The 26,300-nt window shown below is 42.6% G+C and overlaps 1 protein-coding gene across 2 annotated transcripts in view; it reads right to left on the reverse strand.

The window, feature by feature from the left end:
* Positions 1-1,075: 1,075 nt before the first annotated feature.
* IGSF9 (immunoglobulin superfamily member 9) overlaps positions 1,076-26,300 on the reverse strand; it is a 60,046-nt gene continuing 34,821 nt past the window's right edge. For both annotated transcript variants that reach the window (XM_070766363.1, XM_070766362.1), the window contains exons 13-21: positions 24,766-24,889; positions 23,826-24,001; positions 22,788-23,038; positions 21,170-21,254; positions 17,329-17,499; positions 14,041-14,086; positions 7,188-8,540; positions 3,803-3,948; positions 1,076-1,664 (exon numbers count right to left, since the gene is read on the reverse strand). In XM_070766363.1, coding sequence (XP_070622464.1) covers positions 1,432-1,664; positions 3,803-3,948; positions 7,188-8,540; positions 14,041-14,086; positions 17,329-17,499; positions 21,170-21,254; positions 22,788-23,038; positions 23,826-24,001; positions 24,766-24,889 — 2,585 coding nt within the window. In that variant the 3' untranslated portion in view covers positions 1,076-1,431. The remainder of the gene's footprint in view (positions 1,665-3,802; positions 3,949-7,187; positions 8,541-14,040; positions 14,087-17,328; positions 17,500-21,169; positions 21,255-22,787; positions 23,039-23,825; positions 24,002-24,765; positions 24,890-26,300) is intronic.

Here is a 26,300-nt window from a genome sequence, read left to right on the forward strand (position 1 = left end):
TTAAAAGACCAGCTTTCCCAACAGTTGAAAGGCACGAGCGAACCGGCAGCGACCGATTAGGTCCCACAGAGTGGGCCTTCTCTGGGTCCCATCAACTAAACAATGTCGGTTGGCGGGCCCCAGGGGAAGAGCCTTCTCTGTGGCGGCCCCGACTCTCTGGAACCAACTCCCCCCAGAGATTAGAACTGCCCCTACTCTCCCTGCCTTTCGTAAACTCCTTAAAACCCACCTTTGCCGTCAGGCATGGGGGAACTGAAACACCTCCCCCGGGCATGTACAATTTATGCATGGTATGTTTGTGTGTGTGTTTGTTAGTAAAATGGGGTTCTTTTTAAATATTTTAAATTATATTCGGATTTGTCATGAATTGCTGTATCTTGCTGTGAGCCGCCCCGAGTCTGCGGAGAGGGGCGGCATACAAATCTAAATAATAAATAAATAAATAAATAAATTTCACTCCTATCTGAAATTATCCTGCGAGGCACCCCCATGTAAATCCCCCACAGATGCGTTTAACAAACATTTTTGGATAATTTCCTGGCTGGTGGTAGTCCTAAGCATGCGACAAAATGTTTTCACTTGTTTTTGGTGTGTAGAATAGCTGCTGGAGGCAGAGGAGGCGAAAATTGAAGTGCACAGACGCCCCAGGAGGCTAAAAAACCTCCTTTACCTCCCAACGATAAAGGCAGAGCGAGTGAGACAGAGGGACGGAGAGAGAGAGAGAGAGAGAATTACTGTAAAACTGTTTTCTGAAGTGGGCCACTAAACCCCCAAACAACTGATCTAGTAAAAGGAAAAGCTAACCAAAAGAGCAACATTCAAATAAAAGCAAATAAAACGGGACTACACCTCCCATCACCACTGACCACTACCCAGTGAATTGGGGCTCCGGGACGAATCTCCTCCACTTATTTTATTTCCTTCTTTCCTTCGCCTGCCTTCCAAAAAGCTCCCAGACCGATTCTCGAGTTATTTTTAACACCTTCAATGGTCCAGCTCCGTCGTTTTTGCAAAACCGTCTCTTTAAATTTCGTGCCATTTCGCGTTTTAAGAATTTAACACCAAGACACCAGTATTTGTTAAAACGTCCTCTCTTTTTTCCCAGCAAAATTACCAAACATCCCACCACCCGCTTCTTCTGATCTAGAATCCAGCTGAAAATAAATCACAAAGACATCGACAAGAGTAGCGTCAATATTTTTCTTCCTGCCTGGATAAACCACTCCAAAGATTTTTTTTTTTTGGGGGGGGGGGGACTTGCAAAAAATAAAATAAAAATTGTCTGGTATTTTTTGGGAACTTTGGAGTTTCCAAAGCAGTTCTCTTGTATGCCTCTAGAGGGCTGAGTTAGCATTCAAGTTGCCCCAAAGCTGCCCTCTTGTGGACAGGGGGGAAATTGTACCGCCCCAAAAAAATCCCAAGGAGAGGATTTTAGAATAAAGTGGCTTGTTCAAATCCCTCATCCTTCCCGCCGGGGTCCCTCTTTTGTCGCCGTTGCTGAATCATTTCTCGCCGCCGCCGGTAAGCGAGGAATTCCTCGCGTAGGGCGGCGCAGCGCTCCTCTGGACTGGCCAAGGGCAGCGGAGAGCTGGACCCATCCAAGGCGCCGACCGACTGTGAATTAGTAGGAGACGTTCTGTTGGATTCGGTTGAACCTCTGAAGCCTGCAAAGGAGAGGAAGAACAAGACACAGGTTCAAGTCACACTAACCCCACCCTTTGGAGGGAAGGAGGTCGGTTTGATTATTGAATAAAACAAACAAATCTAATTTAATCATTATCATTAAATCCTGTGCAGGGAGTGGTGTGGTGGCCTAGAGGTGGAGATCTCGCCTTAAAATAAGGAGGTTGCAAGTTCATTCCTAGGTAGAATCAGATGTTTCTCTCTCTGGGCACGACGAGAATTAATCTGTTGAACAAAACTCCGCACTGGTGACAGGGAATGGCGTCTGGCCATTAAAATGCTCTGCTAGCTCCATTCACTTACCCAGACTCTATCCCGCAAGGGATTATTGGATTAAGTGAGGATGATTAGTGTATTTTTTGGAGTATAAGACACTCCCTAAAAGGGTGGAAATTTGGGTGCGTCTTATACGCTGAATGCAGCTTTTTCGAAGCTTTCTTTTTCAGCCCTAACGAGGTGCTAATGATCTCCCGGCTCTTACCAGTTTGCAGGCTTTTTTTCATTGCTAATCACTCCAAAGAATGTTTTTCCAGCCCTACGTCTTTGCAGGCTTTTTTCATTGCTACTCTGTCTGAAGAATGTTTTTCCAGCCCTAAGTCTTTGCAGGCTTTTTTCATTGTTAATCACTCCAAATAATGTTTTTCCAGCCCCAAGTCTTTGCAGTTTTTTTCATTGCTACCCTCTCTGGAGAATGTTTTACCAGCCCTAAGTCTTTGCAGGCTTTTTTTCATTGCTGCTCTCTCTGAAGAATGTTTTTCCAGTCCTAAGTCTTTGCAGGCTTTTTTTCATTGCTACTCTGTCTGAAGAATGTTTTTCCAGCCCTAAGTCTTTGCAGGTTTTTTTCATTGTTAATCACTCCAAATAATGTTTTTCCAGCCCTAAGTCTTAGCAGGCTTTTTTTCATTACTACTCTCTCTGAAGAATGTTTTTCCAGCCCTACGTCTTTGCAGGCTTTTTTCATTTCTACTCTGTCTGAAGAATGTTTTTCCAGCCCTAAGTCTTTGCAGGCTTTTTTCATTGCTACTCTGTCTGAAGAATGTTTTTCCAGCTCTAACTCTTTGCAGGCTTTTTTTCATTGCTAATCACTCGAAAGAATGTTTTTCCAGCCCTAAATCTTTGCAGGCTTTTTTTCATTGCTACTCTGTCTGAAGAATGTTTTTCCAGCCCTAAGTCTTTGCAGGCTTTTTTCATTGCTACTCTCTCTGAAGAATGTTTTTCCAGCTCTAACTCTTTGCAGGCTTTTTTTCATTGCTACTCTCTCTGAAGAACGTTTTTCCAGCCCTAAGTTTTTGCAGGCTTTTTTCATTGCTACTCTGTCTGAAGAATGTTTTTCCAGCCCTAAGTCTTTGCAGGCTTTTTTCATTGCTACTCTCTCTGAAGAATGTTTTTCCAGCTCTAACTCTTTGCAGGCTTTTTTTCATTGCTACTCTGTCTGAAGAATGTTTTTCCAGCCCTAAGTTTTTGCAGGTTTTTTTCATTGCTACTCTCTCTGAAGAACGTTTTTCCAGCCCTAAGTTTTTGCAGGCTTTTTTCATTGCTACCCTGTCTGAAGAATGTTTTTCCAGCCCTAAGTCTTTACAGGCTTTTTTTTCATTCCTACTCTCTCTGAAGAAGGGTTTTTCTAGCCCCACGTCTTTGTGGTCCTAACAATCTTCCCGGACGTACAGAAATTTTTTTCATTGCTATCCCTGCCAAAGAAGTTTTTTCCAGCTCTAGCCAGGGTATAAAATAAGGTGCTGAAGCTGACCAGACTAAGTACACTAGCCAAATAAACACCTAGTAGGTAGATTTTTCTCCCCCCCCCCAATTTTCCTCCCCCAAAACTATGAAAAATATGGTAGGTCCCATGCAGTGTGCATGGGCCATCAATTGTTTTCCAATAGTTTCGATTGCTTGCAGCAACTTCAGCACTATCCCAAGGACAGTTCATAATCTTAAGACCTCCCTTAAATTAAAAAAAAAATTAAATTTACATTTGCATTAAAAATTTAAATTAATTTTTTAAATTTTTTAAATTATTATTTTTTTTAAAAAAAATTAAAAATTTAAGTCTAATTTTAATGCACAAATTTCATGACTAAAATCCCTTTCGGAATGCATGCCGGGGAGGTCCGCTTACTCTGTTTCTCCAAGTCGTGGGCCGCGATGGTGGAAATGGGCCTTTTGGGGTCTCCGCTGCGATAGAGCTGCAAGGCGTCCAGTAATTCCGACTCCAGGGCGAACTCCGAGTCCCATTCGTAGTTCTCATCCACGGAGGTGTTCCTCCTAGAAGAGACCAATTTAAGGAAGCTTAAGCCTGGTGGGCGAGGAAAATGAAAGCATTGAGGTGGGTCATCCCTCGGCGAGCCATGGATGGAGTGGTTGAGGGCGGAAACCCCCGAGTTCCAATCCTGCTTGAATACCAAGCTAACTGGTGCCTGATGGTGAGTTCTAGTCCCGCCTTAGGCATGAAAGCCAATTGGGTGACTTTGGGCCAATCACCAGGAGACTGGGAGTTCTAGACCGGCCTTAAGCGTGAAAGCCGACTGGGTTACTTTGAGCCTATCATCAGGAGACGGTGAGTTCTAGTCCCCCCTTAGGCATGAAAGCTGTCTACGTGACTTTGGGCCAATCACCAGGAGATGGTGAGTTCTAGTCCCGCCTTAGGCATGAAAGCTGTCTAAGTGACTTTGGGCCAATCACCAGGTGACTGTGAATTCTAGTCCCGCCTTAGGCATGAAAGCCGATTGGGTGACTTTGAGCCTATTATCAGGAGACGGTGAGTTCTAGTCCCGTCTTAGGCATGAAAGCTGTCCAAGCGACTTTGGGCCAATCACCAGGAGACGGTGAGTTCTAGTCCCACCTTAGGCATGAAAGCTGTCTAAGTGACTTTGGGCCAATCACCAGGTGACTGTGAATTCTAGTCCCACCTTAGGCATGAAAGCCGATTGGGTGACTTTGGGCCAATCACCAGGAGATTGGGAGTTCTAGTCCCGCCTTAGGCATGAAAGCCGACTGGGTGACTTTGAGCCTATCACCAAGAGACGGTAAGTTGTAGCCCCGCCTTAGGCATGAAAGCCCTCTAAGTGACTTTGGGCCAATCACCTGGAGACAGTGAGTTCTAGTCCCGCCTTAGGCACAAAAGCCGGCTGGGTGACTTTGGGCCACTCCCTCTTTCTCAAATAAGGAAGGAGGAATGGCAAAGCTCGCCTATAAAACCTGTCCAAGAAAAACACAGGCAATAGTCAGAAGTCAAGACTAACTCAAACTCTAATTTTGCAACTTTTTTTTGTTTTTTGGCTGCAATCCGGTTGCTAGGCCAATCACCACAATTGCTGTGACATCACACACCCATAGCTTTTCCTGCTGGCTTCCCCCACCCATTGACCTTGCTTGTCAGAAACCAGCTGCCAATCATGTGATCCTGGGGTGTTGCAACCATCCATGCTAGTTACCCTATACCTTTTTTGGGGGGGGGCACTCGTGTGAGTACTGTGCAGGCTGCAACTTTTGTGAATGTGAGCCGGTTGCTTAAGTCCCCGGATTACAATCACAAGACAGGGTGGGCCGGAACAACACCGCAATGGTTGTGAATGCAACCAGCCCGAGTCATGCTTTTTTCCAGCGTCATCGCTAACTTCAGATGGTCAGTAAACAGACCGTCGTAAGTCAAGGACCTACTGCAGAGTGGAATGAGGAGGGAGGCACTTAAACTTTCCATGAGAAGATGCTTTACAAGGAACATCCCCATCTTGTGGATTCATTGGGAATAGCAGCTTCCTATCCATCTGTGGCAGAGGTCTTCATAAGACTTGTGGACTTCAGCTCCCAGAATTCTCCAGCCAGCATGCTTTAAGACAGGAAGACAGCTGGTTGGAGAATTCTGGGAATTGAAGTCCACAGGTCTCAAAGTTGCCAAGTTTGGGGACTCCTGATCTGTGGCACAATTTGGGATAAGCATAACTCTTTCCCCCTGTTGCAAAGGTCCCCAACGCCTCCCGAAACACAACTGGGCTGTTTTTAGCATCTGAGCCGAAGTCAAAAAGAACTGAAGTGAGTTGTGTTCACACGACCACGCCAGACGAGGCAGAATTAAGCTGGGAAAATTCTGATGCAACACAAGTGTAAGAACCCGACGGTGTGTGAACTGCTGTCTGAAACGTGAACAGGGTTTTTTGTTTTTAAACACATCATGGTTAGATCAACACAGACATGGGTGTGTGTGTGTTTCTGGGTTAAATTGCAAAATTGCAACCTCTTTTCAAGGCCGGCTATTTTAGGGAAGGACAGAAATGGTGCTACATCATCATCATCATCATCATCATCATCATCATCATCATCATTATTATGTCAATACAACACAGCAAACGAGATCACTATGCTGGATTTTGTATTTCATCACCTGTTGGGTGCTTCCCAATTATTATGATTATGATTATTATTATACATTTTTGTAACCGTGCCTTTCAATTTCAGAACGTAAGATAATAATTATAATTATAATTATTATAATTAGTATTATGATTATTATTATTACAATTATTATTACAATTATTATTCAACATTTTTGTAACAATACCTTTCAATTTCAGAACGTAAGATAATAATAATTATTATTATGATTATGACGATTATTATTATTCTACATTTTTGTAACCGTGCCTTCCAATTTCAGAATGTAAGATAATAATAATAATAATTATTATTATTATTACGATTATTATTACGATTATTATTACGATTATTATTACGATTATTATTATTATGATTATTATTATTACAATTATTATTATTCTACATTTTTGTAACCATGCCTTCCAATTTCAGAATGTAAGGTAATAATAATAATTATTATTATTATGATTATTATTACAATTATGATTATTATTATTACAATTATTATTCTACATTTTTGTAACCGTGCCTTCCAATTTCAGAATGTAAGATAAAAATAATAATAATTATTATTATTATGATTATTATTACAATTATTATTATTACAATTATTATTATTACAATTATTCTACATTTTTGTAACCGTGTCCTCCAATTTCAGAATGTAAGATAATAATAATAATAATTATTATTATTACGATTATTATTATTACGATTATTATTATTACAATTATTATTATTATTCTACATTTTTGTAACCGTGCCTTCCAATTGCAGAACCTAAGATAATTTGCTTCATGACAGCTGAGTACCAGATGAGACTCCTGTCCTCTGTGATTAAACCAAGATTGTACAAAGCTGGGCAAGACCGGGTTAATTAAAGCTTAAACGAATAATTCCCTCTCCGGGCACAAATCTAGATCTGGAAAAATGCCTCGAATTTACAGAGAGGATGCAATTCCGCTAGAAGTCGCCTCTGAGTTCCTTGAAGAGGGAGGCCCAGTCTTAAGGACTAGAAACTTGTTAAAAAAATTCTTTTATTTATTTCTTGAACCTCACACCCCTTCGGACCACCTGAAACAGAAAATGCTCAGCCTGCCCCCATTCCCCCCCCCGGGATTCAACCTCACCTTTTCTCTGACACAGGCGCCAAATTCTCCCTTTTGTATTGGTTCTCTTCTCCAACGGAGCTGCTTCGGCAACTGGCCGCTTCTCCGAAGGGGGAACTGAGGTAGCTGCCCGCCACGGAGGTCGCCAACGACGACGGTCTTAGGAAAGAAGCGCTGCCCCGCCCACTGCTTTGGCTGGTCAAGCTGCCCCTCAGGAATTTCTCCGAAGGGAGGGCTTGTGGGAAATGGGCAGGGGGCAATTTGTGCTTCTCGGGGGCCAGCTCCGGCAAGGGGAGGCCCAGGCAGGAGAGCTCAGCCTGGGGGCAATCCGTAAGGGGCTGGGAGGATGGTGACGAGGAGGCCGAGAGCGTCCATAACCATCCTTCGTCCTTCGGTGGTGGGCTCTCGGTCCTGGAACAGAGGTACAGCGGGCAAGTGAGGGATCCCGGCAAGGACGTCTTCGCCGGGCCCGTATCGGGATCCGGAAGTCGGAGGAAGGACGTCTGATCCTGAACGGAGTTCAAATCGGGGTCCATGTCCATGTAGAGCGGACCAGCTGTCCTGTCCTGGTCTGGAAGGAGGTTGGCCAGAAGACCGGGCTCGTGGGGGATGGTCTCCACCAAGGGTCCGTCTACCTTCTCGTCCGCCTCCTCCTCCTCCGGCGGCCAATCGCCGTCCACGTTCATCTCTTTGAAGAAAGGCAAACTCAGATACTGGAGAATCCCGCTCTGAGCCGAATTACTCGCGCTGCCAGGTTGGACCGTCGGAGACGCAGATCTGGGCGTGAAGCGAGGCGAGACCGACGGAGAAGATGCCACGGTGTCCTGGAGCCACTGGGTATCCGGGATAGCGTCATACGTTGTGGCGGCCACCGGGCTGATGTTGACGATACGCCAGGGCTCGTTTTCCTCCGTCAGGCTGCTGCTGCTGTAGTCGAAGTAACGGCCTTGGCGATGACCGGAGGCCTTGGCTTCCTGCTGGGCCTGGCTGGCATTCTTGGCTCTCAGATGGACACTTTGGGGCCACCCGGCTTCCGCGGGAGAGGAGAAGACTTGGAGATAGGACTCCGGCGAGCTTTCGCCGTTTTCCAGGTCGGAGAAGGTGCTCTGGTGTTCTCGGGAGCTCTCCTCACTTTGCACGACAAAGCGGCCGTCGGGACCACGGGAGATGCGTTCAAGCGGGAGGGGTTGGTCCACGTGGCTCTCATAGAGGATGTAGTTGTTGCTGTTGACGGCATGGGCGCCGGAGAGGTCGAGGCTGAGGTTACGGCCAGCTTTCTCGCCCCACAAGAGGGTCCGGCGGAGACTCTGATAGGGAGACCCTTGAAATTTCAGCTTCGTAATGCTGTCCAGGCTAGATGTACCTGTTGAATGCCTGTGGGAGAGAGAGAAGGAAGAGAAGGAAGGAAGAAAAGAAAGAAAAAAGAGAGAGAGAGAGAAAGAAAGAAAAAGAAAAAAGAAATGGAAAGAAAGAAAGAGAAGGGAAGAAAGAAAGGTAGGTAGGAAGGAAGGAGGAGGGAAAGAAAGAGAAGGAGGGAGGGAGGGAAGGAAGGAGAAAGAAAGAAAAGGAAATAAATAAATAAAGGAAGGAAGGAAGGAAGGAAGGAAGAGGGGAGAGAGAGTGAAAGAGAGAGAAAGAAAAAAGAAAGAAAAAGAAGAAAAGGTAGGAAGGAAAGAGGAAAGAAAGAGAAGGAGGGAGGGCGGGGAAGAGAGAGAAAGAAAGAAAAAAAGAAAGAAAGAAAAAATGGTAGGTAGGTAGGTAGGAAAGGAGGGAAAGAAAGAGAGGGAGGGAGGGAAGGAAGGAGAAACAAAGAAATGAAGGAAAGGAAGGAAGGAAGAGGGGAGAGAGAAAGAGAGAAAGAAAGAAAAAGAAAAAAGAAATGGAAAGAAAGAAAGAGAAGGGAAGAAAGAAAGGTAGGAAGGAAGGAGGAGGGAAAGAAAGAAGGAGGTAGGGAGGAAGGGAAGGAAGGAGAAAGAAAGAAAAGGAAATAAATAAATAAAGTAAGGAAGGAAGAGGGGAGAGAGAGTGAAAAAGAGAGAAAGAAAAAAGAAAGAAAAAGAAGAAAAGGTAGGAAGGAAGGAGGAAAGAAAGAGAAGGAGGGAGGGCGTGGAAGAGAGAGAGAAAGAAAGAAAGAAAAAGAAAGAAAAAATGGTAGGTAGGTAGGTAGGAAAGAAGGAGGGAAAGAAAGAGAAGGTGGGAGGGAGGGAAGGAAGGAGAAACAAAGAAATGAAGGAAAGGAGGGAAGGAAGAGGGGAGAAAGAGAAAGAAAAAAGAAAGAAAAGGAAAGGTAGGTAGGTAGGAAGGAGGAAAGAAAGAAGAAAGGAAAGAAAGGAAGGAAGGAAGGAAGAAAGAGGAGATAGAGAGAGAGAAATAACTTGTTTTACCAACAGGAGCAAATGGTTCTTCCACCCAGTCGCAACTTTCCCCAATCGAAGCCACAGTTGTAAAACGAATTGCTACAGTTAGATACAGATTAAGACAGTTGGAAGGGACCCTGGAGGTCATCTAGTCCAACGCCCCCCGCCCAAGCAGGAGACCCTACCCCTTTTCTGACAGATGGCAGTCTAGCTTCTTCTTGAAAGCTTCCAGGGACGAAGCTCCCACAAGTTCAGAAGGGTCACTTGTCAGGAAATTCCTCCTTATTTCCAGGTTGAACCTCTTCTTGTTCCATTTCCATCCATTGTTCCTTGTCTGGCCTTCGGGAAAATATCTTGACCCCCTGTGGCAGCCTCCTCAAATATTGGAAAGCTGCTATCTTAAGTTCTTAAGTTAGTAAACCCGCTTGTTAAATGAATCTGGCTTCGCCATTTTGCTTGTCCGAAAGTCACAAATGACCCTCGGAACTGCAACCCTCAAGAACATAGAAACGTAGAAGACTGACGGCAGAAAAAGACCTCATGGTCCATCTAGTCTGCCCTTATACTATTTCCTGTGTTTTATCTTACGATGGATATATGTGTATCCCAGGCATGTTTAAATTCAGTTCCTGTGGATTGACCAACCACGTCTGCTGGAAGTTTGTTCCAAGGATCCACTACTCTTTCAGTCAAATAATATTTTCTCATGTTGCTTTTGATCTTTCCCCCAACTAACTTCAGATTGTGTCCCCTTGTTCTTGTGTTCACTTTCCTATTAAAAACACCTTCCCTCCTGGACCTTATTTAACCCTTTGACATATTTAAATGTTTCGATCATGTCCCCCCTTTTCCTTCTGTCCTCCAGACTATACAGATTGAGTCCATGAAGTCTTTCCTGATACGTTTTATGCTTAAGACCTTCCACCATTCTTGTAGCCCGTCTTTTGTCAATATCTTTTTGTAGGTGAGGTCTCCAGAACTGAACACAGTATTCCAAATGGGGTCTCACCAGTGCTCTATATAAGGGCATCACAATCTCCCTCTTCCTGCTTGTAGAACTACCTGTAAAAGTTTTATTACAGAAAAGAATTGCATAATAACTCCCTGTTTACTAAAGAAAAAAAACAACCTGTGAGGTCTTTGGTACTCTCTGAACTTGGTTATTTTCTTGTGAAGGTTTCATTACCCAACCTCAGTATTATTTATTTTATTTATTTTTTGGATTTTTTTTTCACGCCGCCCTTCTCCTTAAACTCAGGGCGGCTTACAACATGTTAGCCACAGCAATTTTTTAAAACAGAGCCAGCCTATTTATCCTCCCAATCCGGAACCTCCTTTTACCCACCTCAGAGTCAACCTTGAGCCGCTGGTGAGATTTGAACCGCTGACCTGCAGATCTACAGTCAGCTTCAGTGGCCTGATGTACAGCACTCTACCTGCTGCGCCACCCCGGCTCATATTTTTGGTATTAGAAGGGTGTGGGGGTTTGTTGAATGGAAGGAGGAGGAGGAGGAAGATGACGACAATTACGGTCTCAGTGCTCTCTGAACTTAGTTATTTTCTTGTATTTTCATTACCCTATTAGGTAACAATATCAGTACTAGAAGGGGGGGGGGGTGTCAGTTCGTTTTGCCGCACGAACCCCAGCGACCGGTTAGGTCCCACAGAGTTGGCCTTCTCCGGGTCCCGTCGACTAAACAATGTCGTCTGGCGGGACCCAGGGGAAGAGCCTTCTCTGTGGTGGCTCCCTCTGGAACCAGCTCCCCCCAGAGATTAGGATTGCCCCCACCCTCCTTGCCTTTCGTAATCTCCTTAAAACCCACCTCTGTCGTCAGGCATGGGGGAATTGAAACATCTCCCCCTTGCCCATGTAGTTTTGGTGTATGATTGATTGTGTGCTTGTTTTTTTATATATTGGGGTTTCTTTTTTGGACTTCTTAACCCAAAACTGTAATTTAGATTGCTAAATATTAGATTTGTTACTATGTACTGTTTTTACCATTGTTGTGAGCCGCCCCGAGTCTGCGGAGAGGGGCGGCATATAAATCCAATAAATCTAATCTAATCTAATAGAAGGAGAGGAGGAGTACTGAGGTCCTTTTTTTCCGGTATAAACTTTTTTATTTTTTCTCCACCATAAAGTAAAATAATATATAGAAACATAGAAACATAGAAGTCTGACGGCAGAAAAAGACCTCATGGTCCATCTAGTCTGCCCTTATACTATTTTCTGTATTTTATCTTAGGATGGATATGTGTTTATCCCAGGCATGTTTAAATTCAGTTACTGTGGATTTACCAACCACGTCTGCTGGAAGTTTGTTCCAAGCATCTACTACTCTTTCAGTCAAGTAATATTTTCTCATGTTGCTTTTGATCTTCCCCCCAACTAACTTCAGATTGTGTCCCCTTGTTCTTGTGTTCACTTTCCTATTAAAAACACTTCCCTCCTGGACCTTATTGAACCCTTTAACATATTTAAATGTTTCGATCATGTCCCCCCTTTTCCTTCTGTCCTCCAGACTGTACAGATTGAGTTCATTAAGTATTTCCTGATACGTTTTATGCTTAAGACCTTCCACCATTCTTGTAGCCCGTCTTTGGACCCGTTCAATATAGTTATAAACACAACAACAATGCTTAAAATCAATCCTGTACAAACTTTTCTTTCCTCATTACTCCCTCAATGGAGGGTCTTCTCTCTCCCCGTGTAAAATTTTCTGTTAATCTTATACAATATTAGCAATTCTTAAAAATCTAAATTAAAATTTTTCCCTCGCCGTCTTACTACAAAAGGTTACAACAATGTCAAGAATAATAAAACATCTTTTATCTAAATTTTAATCTTATATCATATAGCTAATTAAAAATTCTCTCTCTATATATGTATCTTTAATAAAAGAAACTATTCGTAATATATCACCTACATCGTAAAATAAGGTTCTATATTTTTAAAGTCTAAACAGTAAGTAAATTTTGTGTTATATCATTATACAGTGTTCTTTTGATTTCCACAGGGGATGCGTTCTGAAACCGCCCACGAAAGTCGAATTTCCGCGAAGTAGAGATGCGGATGTAAATATACTATTTTTGGCTATGAACAGTATCACAAGCCTTCCCTTAACACTTTAAACCCCTAAACTTCAATTTCCTATCCCCTTAGCAACCATTTAGATTATTACTCACCAGGGTTATTTATTAAAGTTTATTAAAAAAAATATTTATTAAAGGCAGACAAAAGTTTGGCAATGACATATGACGTCATCGGGCGGGAAAAACCATAGTACAGTGATACCTCGTCTTACAAATGCCTCGTCATACAAACTTTTCAAGATACAAACCCGGGGTTTAAGATTTTTTTGCCTCTTCTTACAAACTATTTTCACCTTGCAAACCCACCACCATCGCTGGGATGCCCCGCCTCCAGACTTCCATTGCCAGCGAAGCACCCGTTTTTGCACTGCTGGGATTCCCCTGAGGCTCCCCTCCATAGGAAACCCCACCTCCGGACTTCTGTGTTTTTGTGATGCTGCAGGGGAATGCCAGCAGGGGAATCCCAGCAATGCAAAAATGGGCGCTTTGCTGGCAACGGAAGTCCAGAGGTGGGGTTTCCCAGCAAGGGGAGCCTCAGTGAAATCGCAGCATCGCAAAAACACAGAGGTCTGGAGGTGGGGTTTTGAGGACTTCAGTGTTTTTGCGATGCTGCGATTTCACTGATGCTCCCTTCGCTGGGAAACCCAACCTCCGGACTTCCGTTGCCAGCGAAGCGCTCATTTTTGTGATGCTGGTATTCCCCTGCTGGTATTCCCCTGCTGGCATTCCCCTGCAGCATTGCAAAAACACAGATGTCCGGAGGTGGGGTTTCCCATGGAGGGGAGCCTCAGGGGAATCCCAGCAGTGGAAAAACGGGTGCTTCGGCTGGCAAAAGGGGTGAATTTTGGACTTGCACACATTAATCGCTTTTCTATTGATTCCTATGGGAAACATTGTTTCATCTTACAAACTTTTCACCTTCAGAACCTCATCTCGGAACCAATTAAGTTTGTAAGACAAGGTATCACTGTATAGGGGGGAAAAACGCGAAGTATTTTTTAATTAATATTTTTTAAAAACCGTGGTATAGACTTTTCGCGAAGTTCGAACCAGCGAAAATGGAGGGAACACTGTATAGTGCTACCACCATTGGTCATCTTTGCCATCTGGCTTGCAAAGCTTAAATCAAATTCTCTTGTTTCGATTTTTTTCCAAAATTAACCAATTACTAATACATACATAAGGTATCTCTTAATTTTCTATCCAATCATAAAACTTCCCCCGAATTTTATAATAGGACTGGGGTCCTTGATACTCTCTGGCTTTCTCTTAATTTCTTGCAGACTTTTCACCGCCCTACTAGGCAACGTCATCAGCGCTGCAGTCTGGGCTACAAACATTATACCAGGAAAAAACTTAAGGAAAAGGGGCTGTGGACGCAACCCGGAAGAGGAAGGGTGAGTAACGTGATGGGTGCAACTTACTGCGTAGAGAGAAGCTTCTTGTTGGAGGAAAACACAATGGGTAGATCTGGAAGGTCAGGAGAACACAAAAGGGTAAATTAGGACAGAGGGGAACACAAAACGGGGCAATTAATAATCGGGCAATGGGATGGACAACTCCACAACGCAACCTGCAGACAGACACAGCTTTTGGCCCGAGTTCCCAGATGCCTCGAGACCCAGCCCAGCCTATCATGCAGGGTTTTTGGTTTGTTGTGGGGAAAATAAGAGGAAGGATCATTGTGTGTGTTTGCCGTATTGATTTATATTTATAACAACAATGGCAGGATGTTTTAAAAAGTGAAAATGAACAACAGAGAACAACCATCGCATTCCATTAAAAAATATATATCAAATTTGTAATAGGTATAAATAACTCAGGGAAAAAAGGTGATGATGATGATGATAATAATAATAATAATAATAATAATAATAGGAAGCGCCCGACTTGTGATGAAATACGAAATCCAGCATAGTGATCTCGTTTTCTGTGTTGTATTGACATAGTAATAATAATAATAATAATAATAATAATAATAATAATAATAATAATAATGATGGGAAGCGCCCGACTGGTGATGAAATACGAAATCCAGCATATTGATCTCGTTTTCTGTGTTGTATTGACATAATAATAATAATAATAATAATAATAATAATAATAATAATGATGGGAAGCGCCCGACTGGTGATGAAATACGAAATCCAGCATAGTGATCTCGTTTTCTGTGTTGTATTGACATAGTAATAATAATAATAATAATAATAATAATAATAATAATAATAATAATGGGAAGCGCCCGACTGGTGATGAAATACGAAATCCAGCATAGTGATCTTGTTTTCTGTGTTGTATTGACATAATAATAATAATAATAATAATAATAATAATAATAATAATGGGAAGCGCTCGACTGGTGATGAAATACGAAATCCAGCATAGTGATCTCGTTTTCTGTGTTGTATTGACATAATAATAATAATAATAATAATAATAATAATAATAATAATAATAATAAAAATTAGATTTGTATGCCGCCCCTCTCGGAAGACTCGGAGTGGCTCACAACAATAGTGAACAATGTAAACAAATCCAATACTTAAAAAGACATCTAAAAACCCATATCATATATATGGATTTACAGAGGCCAAGGTGAAATTCCCCCAAGAGTCTTTTATAACAGCCACCGGGAAGGTCTGTCCAGTTTCCTGCCACGGTTTGAAGTGTAGCATAATGAGTTAAGTGTTTGGGGCAGTGTTTTTCTACTGTGGCAACTATAAAACATGTGGATTTCAACTCCCAGAATTCCCCAGCCAGTGTGCTTTAATGTCTGGACTTCGATTCCCACAATTCCCCAGCCAGCATATTTTAAGGGGGTGGACTTTAACTCCCAGAATTCTCCAGCCGATGTGCTTTAATGTCTGGACTTCGACTCCCAGAATCCCCCAGCCAGCATGCTTTAAGATGGGTGGACTTCCACTCCCAGAATTCTCTAGCCATTCAAGAGAAGAAGGCCACAACTCACTACCTCGGAGCTTTCCATGGTCCTGAAGCAGCCAGCCTAAAATCTGACTTGGCCTGGGCATGACTGTGAACTCGGCATTGGGCGTTCAAGTATCCCCCGTGCACTGATGTTGTGGGAAGTCATTTCTGCATGCAAAGCTTGTTGTTATTGTTAACGGAAAGGTTGGGCTCACACAACATCCCGATTTGAGTCCCTAGGGAGTTGGGCGGCACAGAAATATAATTAAATAAATAAATAAAATAAATAAAATAAATGTGGCTTTGTTGGCCTCCCCAGAAGGCTAGATTTTGCATTTGTGGCTGTTTTGGAACACAGTGGCTTTCCAAGGGAAACCGAGGCACAAAGCAGATGCCACCTATCCAGCCTTCAAGAGCAGAAAAAAGTGACAGTAATATTGCTAACTGGGGGGGGGGGCTTCTTTTCAATTGGGGGAAGAAAAAAAACAGCTCCGAATTCTCTCTCGCTTTCTTAGGAAGGAAATAAAAATGGCAAAGATTCTCGAAATCTCAAAAATACCACATTAAGCCCAAACTCCATTTCCTCAAGTTAAATCAGATTTCAGAAGAGACAGACCAGGGAAACCTCTGCCCACCATAACCTCTTTCTTCTCCTGTATTTCAATGAAGACTCCATCATTGGGGCCAAAAGTATCTCGAAAAATTAAATAGTGAGAATCGGACCGAAGTTTATTAAAACGGAGATGTTTCCTTACTCATCCAAATAACTTCTTCAGTCAAAATAAAACCCATTGGAATGTACTAACTATGGCCATACTGACTGTGTGTTGGGTTAGTCAGAGAATAAACTTTTTAGATACTTTTGGCCTAATTGAGCATTTACATATTTACTGTTGTGGTTAGCTCTGGCCCAGCTCCTGCCCCAAGGACTGTGGATGTGGGGGAGACATCCACATGCTGCAGGCCTGGTTTGCCCCCAGTGGAATCTGCTAATGAAGGCTCCTTTGACCAAGAAGACATGAGTGACAGGGAGGAGGAGAGTGTGGCAGACAGCTCAGAAGGAGATCAATTATCTAGCTCCTCCTTGGATTCAGAACAAGAGTTAATGATACAGCCACGCATGCGGAGAGCGATGCATAGGCAGCAAGAACCGAGAGATTATTATCAAAGAAAATGAGGCCACCTGTGGTTGGGTGGGCTGTGGTCATTAGTGAGGCTGCTATAAAGAGCAGCCTGTGGGTTTGGCCATTGTGGAGGATTATCTGATCGTGGTGTTTCGTGACCGATTTACTGACTTTGACCTTTTGTGTGCTGATGTTTCCCCGCTTTGAAACTAAACCAGAGCAAAGTGTGTTTCACTTTGTGAAAGAAGGACTGTGAATTGCCTCACAGCTGCAAGCTAAGTATCACAGAACTGATCAGGGACTTGTACAAATTACCAGTTTGGAGACGAGTACTCTTTGCTATACCAAAAGAGGGCTTGGTTTAAGTGACTTTTCATTCTAAAGAACATTTTTTTGAATTTTCAAACGTGTGTGTGTCTGAAATTTGTACCTGTGAATTTTTGGGAGGATTCTACCAGAGAGCCTGACAGAACATTTACATATTACATATTTTAATTTAATTAAATTTATAGGCCGCCCTTCTCCAATTTTGACTGAAGAAGTTACAAGGATGAGTAAACAACCCCCCCCCCCCCATTTTGAGATAGTCTTCTCCTGCACTGATGTCGCTTTTGTTACCGCAGAACTGTCGCCCTTCTGCGGGGGCTCGGGCAGCCGTCTTACCTTGCCTGCGTTTCCGGAGTCGGGCCGCTCTCCTCCGGTTCATGACACAGGCGGTCATGACGCTGAAGATGACCGCCATGCTGAGGAAGCATATGCCCCCAATCACACCGGCCAGCACAGGCTGGGGGAGCATCTCGGGGAGCTGGGTGCGAGAAGGGTACACCTCCATCCCTGTGAACGCCAAAGCAAAGCAAAAGCAATTTTTATAAAAACGTCGTTGTTCAATAACTAACCTTTGCAGTACCCAGGATGCCATGCTTCTCTGTCCTCCGTGATCTGCATTATGTCCATTGTTTCAATGGAAGGCGGCCCTCGACTTACGGCGGCTCATTTAGTGACCGTTTGAAATTGCAACAGCCCTCGGGAACCCCCCCCCCCAACTTGGGGCCATTTTTCACAGTGACAACCTGTGAAACCAATGGTCACGCGATCAAAATTCAGCTGCTCGGAGACTCTTTCTTTCTTCCTTTCTTTCTTCCTTTTTCCTTTCTTTTTCCCTTTCTTCCTTCCTTCCCTTCTTTCTTCCTTTTTCCTCTTTTTCCCTTTCTTCCTTCCTTCCCTTCTTTCTTCCTTCCTTCCTTTTTCCTTTCTTTTTCCCTTTCTTCCTTCCTTCCTTCCTTTTCCCTTTCTTTTTCCCTTTCTTCCTTCCTTCCCTTCTTCCTTCCTTCCCTTTCTTCCTTCCTTCCCTTCTTTCTTTCTTCCTTCCTTCCTTCCTTCCCTTCTTTCTTTCTTCCTTTTCCCTTTCTTTTTCCCTTTCTTCCTTCCTTTTTCCTTTCTTTTTCCCTTTCTTCCTTCCTTCACTTCTTCCTTCCTTCCTTCCTTTTTCCTTCCTTTTTCCCTTCCTTCCCTCCTTCCTTCCTTCCTTCTTCCTTTTTTATTTATTTGACTTCTATGCCACCCAATCCCAAAGGACCACAGCATCCTGGGGTCACATGATCCCCCTTTTGTGACCGTCTGACAAGCCAAGTCAAGGGGAAAAGCCAGATTGATTTCACGGCCTTGTGTCTAACTTAAGAACCTGCGTGGATTCGCTTAGCGACAGTGGCAATAAAGGTCGTAAAATGGGGTGAAACAGAACAACTGTCTCACTTAGCGACAGAAAATTTGGGTTCAATGGTGGTCATAGGTCAAGGACTGCGTATTATTATCATTTATTAGATTTGCATGCTGCCCTTCTCCGAAAACTCGGGGCGGCTCACAGAATAAATGTAAAAACAAAGTGTGCAAGTCAAATCTAATATATTAAAAAAACTACAGCTAGAAACCCAATATATTAGTCAGTCAAACAATCCAATCACACCACCATGTATGATTGCAGAGTTTAGCTAAGGGGTTTTTATTGTTTAGTTTAACGGGGTTTTATTGTATGTAATAGTTAATAATAATAATTAATAATAATTTATTAGACTTGTATGCCGCCCCTCTCCGAAGACTCGGGGCAGCTCACAACAACAATGAAACAATACAAATCTAATAACTTAAAAACTATGAGCTAAAATCCCATTACATTAAAAAGCAGTCAATAATTCAATCACATCCATACATAACATTTAATGGTCAGAAAGGGGGGTATGATCTAACTGCCCCATGCTTGGGGACATAGATGGGTCTTGAGGCTCTTGCGAAAGGCGAGGAGGGTGGGGGCAGTGCAAATCTCCGGAGGGAGCTGGTTCCAGAGGGCCGGGGCCGCCACAGAGAAGGCTCCTCCCCTAGGCCCTGCCAGACTACATTGTCTGGTCGACGGGACCTGGAGAAGGCTGAGTCTCTAGGACCTAATCGGCTGCTGGGATTTATGGGGCAGTTGACTTTTATTTTAAGATTGTATTGTACTATATTATTTTATTATCATGAGCCGCCATAAATCCCACGGGATTGGGTGGCATATAAATCAATTAAATTAAACTACCTCTACACTATCTTGCCACCATGTCCTCTATTATAGAAACATAGAAACATAGAAGACTGACGGCAGAAAAAGACCTCATGGTCCATCTAGTCTGCTCTTATACTATTTCCTGTATTTTATCTTACAATGGATAGATGTTTATCCCAGGCATGTTTAAATTCAGTAACTGTGGATTTACCAACCACGTCTGCTGGAAGTTTGTTTTCCCTTTCTCCTTCTATCTCTTCCAACATCCGGGTCTTTTTCAAAGTTTTCTGATTAGCTCTCTAAAAAAGCTTAAAATCATGACCCCTGGGACAAATTTTGTTAATCTGGGACATTTTGTTATTCATCCAAGTTAACTTCATCAGTCAAAATAATTTTTTTTAAAAAAACTAGTTTAGGCAGAGAGTCAGAGAATTGTTGGCAAGAGTTATTAGAACATTCCGATGACTTTCCTGCATTAAAAAAAAATATTTTGACTGATGAAGTTAACTTGGGTGATTAATGAAGTACCCCAGATTAACAATTTTTTCTCCCATTGCCACGATTTAACCTTTTTCGATACTTTTGGGTCTGGAGGATTTAAGTTGGCAGGCCAAAGTCTCTAAGTCAAAACAATGCCTTTGGCCTAACAGCCTTTGGCCTTATATACTACTCATGAAATGCCCCAAGTATTTGAGCTTCGGCTTCAGAATGAAATATGTAACATACCAAACTTGTTTTTGAAACTAATTCAGGACATTCCCTCTCCAAGCTCAGCCTACTTAATAAATGAATAACTAAAGTATATAACATATTAAATAACTGAAGTATGACTCAAGTTATACGTCCTGTGACAAAACCTAGGAGCAGAGGCAATGCCACACCAAGACAGAGGTTTTAGTTTATAGTTTATTATAGTTTATTAGATTTGTATGCCGCCCCTCTCCGAAGAATTCTGGTTAATTATCCCAAACAAGGAAATGATAGGAAAAGAAAGAGGGACAAAGTTTTCTGCGCTAATCTAGTCAGAAACAGTTAATATAGTTCGGAATTTTATGAAAATGAAGAATTGACTCCTATTTCAACAGAAACTGACAAGGTTATTTTAGAACAGATCTTCTCAACTCTGGAAACTTTTAGATAGGTGGACTTCAACTCCCAGAATTCCCAAGTCATCTATGCTTTAACATTGTTGAACACCAATTCCCAGAATTCCCCAGCCAGTATCTTTTAAGATGGATGGACTTCAACACCCAGAATTCCCCAGCCAGTATCTTTTAAGATGGATGGACTTCAACACCCAGAATTCCCCAGCCAGCAAGATTTAACATGAGTGAACCTCAAATCCCAGAATTCCCCAGCCAGCATAGATAGATAGGATAGATAGCTAGCTAGCTAGCTAGCTAGCTAGATAGATAGATAGATAGATAGATAGATAAGATAGATAGATTAGATAGATTAGATAGATTAGATAGATAGATGAGATGAGATGAGATGAGATGAGAGAGAGAGAGAGAGAATGAGAATTCTTTACTGGCCAAGTGTGATTGGACACACAAGGAATTTGTCTTTGGTGCAGATGCTCTCAGCGTACATAAAATAAAAAGATACATTTGTCAAGAATCATGTGGTACAACACTTAATGATTGTCATAGGGGTCAAATAAGCTATGAAGAAACAATCAATATTAATAAAAATCTTAGGATACAAGCAACAAGTTACAGTCATACAGTCCTTAGTGGGAGGAAAAGGGTGATAGGAATGATGAGAAAAAACCAGTAGAAATAGAAGGGCAGACTTAGTAAATACTTTGACGGTGTTGAGGGAATTATTTGTTTAGTAGAGTGATGGTGTTCAGGAAAAAAAACTTAGATGCAATCCCCACAGATAATTACATCAGGCTGAATCGCATCCTTGGCTAGCCATCAAGTTGGACTTGCCCACCAGGTGCCAGAAAGTTGTCGGACTTACCTGTGGTTGAAACATTAACCACATTGCTTGGATAACTGATGTAGCTACCAGCAAAGGCCATCAGGCGGAACTCATAGAAGGTATCCTGTGTTGGAAAGAGGAAGAATTAGCCGATGGACATTGGGTCCGCCCACCAAAGTGGATGCTATCTCACCATGATGAGCAAGCAACAGACTAAGGCATTAGACGTGCAAATAAAAATAAACTTTGGAGGAATAGGGCTCTGACCTGGATAAAACACTCTCAGTTTGAGGTTTTATTAATGTTCTCAAAACCTTAGCAATTTTAAGACAGATGGACTTCAACTCCCATAAATCCCTAGTCAGCATACTTTAAGATGGGTAGAAACATAGAAACATAGAAGTCTGACGGCAGAAAAAGACCTCATGGTCCATCTAGTCTGCCCTTATACTATTTTCTGTATTTTATCTTAGGATGGATATATGTTTATCCCAGGCATGTTTAAATTCAGTTACTGTGGATTTATCTACCACGTCTGCTGGAAGTTTGTTCCAAGGATCTACTACTCTTTCAGTAAAATAATATTTTCTCATGTTGCTTTTGATCTTTCCCCCAACTAACTTCAGATTGTGTCCCCTTGTTCTTGTGTTCACTTTCCTATTAAAAACACTTCCCTCCTGGACCTTATTTAACCCTTTAATATATTTAAATGTTTCGATCATGTCCCCCCTTTTCCTTCGGTCCTCCAGGGTAGACCTCAAATCCCAGAATTCCCTAATCAACATGCTTTAAGACAGGTGGACTTTAACTCCCAGAATTCCCTAGTCAGCCACAGGAATTCTGGGAGTTGAAGTCCACACAGCTTCAAATTGCTAAAATCAAGAAACACTGTAATACACTTTTCTCCATGCAAACCCCATCCCTGTGGGCTGAGGTCTCCAGGGGCTGTTCTGCACCAGCTACAGCCCACAAAGTATGCAGCACACACACAAATTCTATCCAAAACATTGTTTACTAAATTAAAAACTACTGTTGAGCTTTCTTAGTGGTCGTCAAACACGAATACAGTATAAAGCAGTCTTTTCTGACTGTTAATTCAACTTCATTAACAGCCAGCATGAGTCTAAGAAATAATGCTGAATAAATAGTCCTGTAGAGAATGTCAGTCTTACGATAGTTGGCAAAATGCCCAGAAGCAATTTGCAGGAAAAATGCCAAGAGAGAGAACAGGAGCTGATCAAAGTCAAGACACGAAGCAATATGAACAAAGTTGTTTCCTGCAAATTGGCTCCTTCAGCAGCATCCTTTAAATAGGCTAGGGCAGGTGTAGGCCAAGTTGGCTCTTCTATGACATGTGGACTTCAACTCCCAGAATTCCTGAGCTAGCATGATTGGCTCAGGAATTCTGGGAGTTGAAGTCCACAAGCCATAGAAGAGCCAACTTTGCTTACCTATGGGCTAGGACAGTGGCCAATTAACCCCAAGCCTTACTTCTGAGGAGACCTCCTCCCGAGGAACCATTCCTGCCTTTTGGCAGCCCTGCCTGCCCATGCGTCACTACATCAGCCTCTTCTCTGGCGGGATCTGCTACCAGCTGCACGGGCTGCTGGCGGGCCACAACAGGGTCTTGGAAAGATAGAACTAGGATCCGACTCACCTTGATGAGTCCAGGCACCAGGAATTGGGTCTCGGAGCTGGGAATGGACCCACTCAGCACCTCCCACTTCCCTCGATTCTGGCGCAGCTCCAGGGAATATCCCATCAAGGCTGAAGGATCGTGGAGTGGAGGTTCCCACAGGAGGAGGACCCCGCGCGTGGTCTCGTTGGATCTCAGGGACTGGGGTGGGGGAAGGAAGACCAAGGAGGCCGTGGTCGGAAGGACGGGGGGCACAGTCTGAGTGGTGACCCCTGAAAAAGGAAGAAGAGACACACACATAGTTGAAAATTCAAAAACAATGTTTTTTATCACAAAATTCAAAAGAAACAAAGCACCCTTTTTGTATTGCAAAGAGCACTCTTCCCAAAACAAACTTGTAGGCTGTAAAAACCCCTTAAACAGTCCTTAAGTACTTAGCTAGCAGCTGTGAAGAAACATCACAGCCCTCCTTCTTCCACGAGTTGAAACACACATGCTTTGCTCTGCCTTAGTTTCAAAGTCTTGAAAAATCAAGAGTCCTGAAACAGCAAGTCACGTCCCAAACCAGTACGATCAGATAATCTCCACACTGCGAGGGCAGCACACTGCCAATTTAACAGCAGCCCTAATTACTTGAACCCCACCCAACCACAGGTGGACTCAATTATCTCCTACAATACTTTTGAAGCTGTTCGCTCCTATGCATAGCTCTAAGCATGGGTGCGTCTATCGTTATTTCCTCATCCGAATCTAAGGAAGATAAGGATGATTGACTTCTTCCTGGGTTGTCTTCCAAGCCTCCCTCCTCCATCTCACCGTCACTTCCTTCTGCAGAGGACAATTCACCATCTGACTGTCAGCAGCAAAACAGGCCTATGACATGTTGATGTTACCCCCGCATCCACCTCCTCAGTCCTTGGGGCAGGAGCTGGGCCAGAGCTAACCACAACAATCGTTGGATTTTTTTCTTGACTTGGTCAGCTTTGAAGGCTATGCCGACTGGAACCCTGGAAATTGGAATAACCTCCCATCCCGAGCAAAGCGGTTATGGGGTCTCACCCAGAGGCGCAATGGAGATGATTTCGCTGAACGGACCACTGCCGAGTTTGTTCTGAGCCAAGACGCTGAATTGATAGCTCGTGTCTGGCTGGAGGTTCTCCACCAGGGTGTGGGTAGCCCCCACAGGCACCGGCAACGAGGCCCAGTCGTGGTGGGGCCGGTTCAGGTGTCTCAATCTACGGTTCAAAACAAATAATGTGTGTTACGGAAGGACACTTCGATTCCTACCATGATTGCAGAAGTTGGTGGACATTGCAAAACTGACTACTTTGATTTTTTTAAAAAATATATTTTATTGGTTTTGCACATTGAAATTAACATAAACAAACATAAAACGGTGCACAGTGCATGTGCCCATCACCCGACTGACAATTCCACCACCATCACCACCAATTGCGGGGGGTTCAAATATTTACTAGTTTATATTCTTTTATTTCCTTAGCTCTACTTTGCATTTGTTTAAACTGACTACTTTGATTAAAGAAAAGAATGCAACACAACACAAATCCAATTAATAAATAACAATTAATAAATGTAAAAACCGTATAATAATAAAAAGAAGTTAAATATTAAATAAAAACAATAAAAAACCCATTACAAAAACCCACAAGGCAAGCAGTTCAATCAACACACATGTAGACTACTCATACACAATTTGGCCGTGACAGATGTAATATAAAGGCATATAAATCCAATAAATAAATAAATATTCATCTTTTGCATTTGATAATACTCTATATAACTTAATATATTTTTTTGAAACAATGCGTGTTGAAAACAACAACACAGAGGGGCAAATTTCATACAACAGAAGCACAGATGAATTTTTGAATGAAATATCTGGAACGTATTTTTTAATATTGACAGAAAGAGAGAGGCCAAAAAAGGGGGAAATGGGACAATTGAGAAGCACTCAAGAGAAGGGCCCCCAAAGACCTACATTGGCGTGTACCAGATGCTGAACCTCTGGAAATAACCTCCATCAAACCCTGGTTCCCAGGTTACATTGACTGCTTGTCGTAGGGGCCACACAGAGATATTGACCACAGCATGGGGGCTGGTACCTGATATTTTGGGGGGGGGAGAGAAAGGGAGTTGCATTAGTTTAACTCAAGTCAATTGAAGGACGTCAATCAAGTGGCGTGATTTTGCCAGACAGAATTTGGGGTATGAAATAACACATATGGCAGGCCAAAGTCTCTAACGCAAACGACGCTGACAACATAGTTCTTGACTTACGTTTAGTGACAGTTTGAAGTTACAACGGATAAAAGTGACTTATGACTGTCTATTCAGCATCCCCGGGATCATATGATCTCTCTAAAAAAAAAATCTTCCCCCAAAGCACAGCTGAGCAGCTCCGCAGCTGTGTTTCGGCCTCTGTCGGGCTAGCGAACATGCGCGGGAGCAAAAATCACTGCGTGGACGGCAGGCGCATGCAACATGGCGACGCAAACTCTTGGAGAAGTTAATTGGAACCCATCCCTGGACTGTGATGTGCAGCTAAGACCTCAACTTATTGACCGTATCAAAGCCTGCCCATTATGTCTAACTTAACAACCATAGCGATTCACTGCAGCGATTTGCTTAACAACTTCCGAGGTGGGTCAAATGAGGACCCGGATTGTGGGGGCAATAGGCTGGCTCTGTTAAAAAAGTGCTATTGCTAACATGTTGTAAGCTGCCCTGAGTCTAAGGAGAAGGGCGGCATAAAAATCTAAATAGATAGATAGATAGATAGATAGATAGATAGATAGATAGATAGATAGATAGATAGATAGATAGATAGATAGATAGAGATATTAGATAGATAGATAGATAGATAGATAGAAAGATAGAGAGAAAGATAGAGAGAAAAAGAGATAGAGATAGATAGATAGATAGATAGATAGAGATAGATAGAGATAGATAGATAGATAGATAGATAGATAGAAAGATAGACAGAGAGATAGAGAGAGAGATAAATAGAGATAGATAGATAGAAAGATAGAGATAGAAAGATAGATAGAGAGATAGATAGAGATAGATAGAAAGATAGATAGATAGAGATAGATAGATAGATAGAGAGAAAGATAGATAGAGATAGAGAGATAGAGATAGATAGATAGATAGATAGATAGAGAGAGAGAGAGAGAGAGATAAATAGAGATAGATAGATAGATAGATAGATAGATAGAAAGATATAGATAGATAGATAGAGATAGATAGATAGAGAGATAGGAAGCTAGATAGAGAGATAGAGATAGATAGATAGATAGAAAGATAGATAGAGAGATAGATAGATAGATAGAGATAGATAGATAAATAGATAGAGAGATAGAGAGAGAGATAGAGATAGATAGACAAACAAACAAACAAACAAACTGTGGCGAGACAATGGTCGTAAAATGGGCCGAAACTCGCTAAAGTGCTGTCTTCATTTCGCCGTGGAAATTTGTGACTCAACGGTAGTTGTATGTTGAGACCACGCGTGCT

This window comes from Erythrolamprus reginae, chromosome 13, assembly GCF_031021105.1.
Source record: "Erythrolamprus reginae isolate rEryReg1 chromosome 13, rEryReg1.hap1, whole genome shotgun sequence".
NCBI lineage: Eukaryota > Metazoa > Chordata > Lepidosauria > Squamata > Dipsadidae > Erythrolamprus > Erythrolamprus reginae.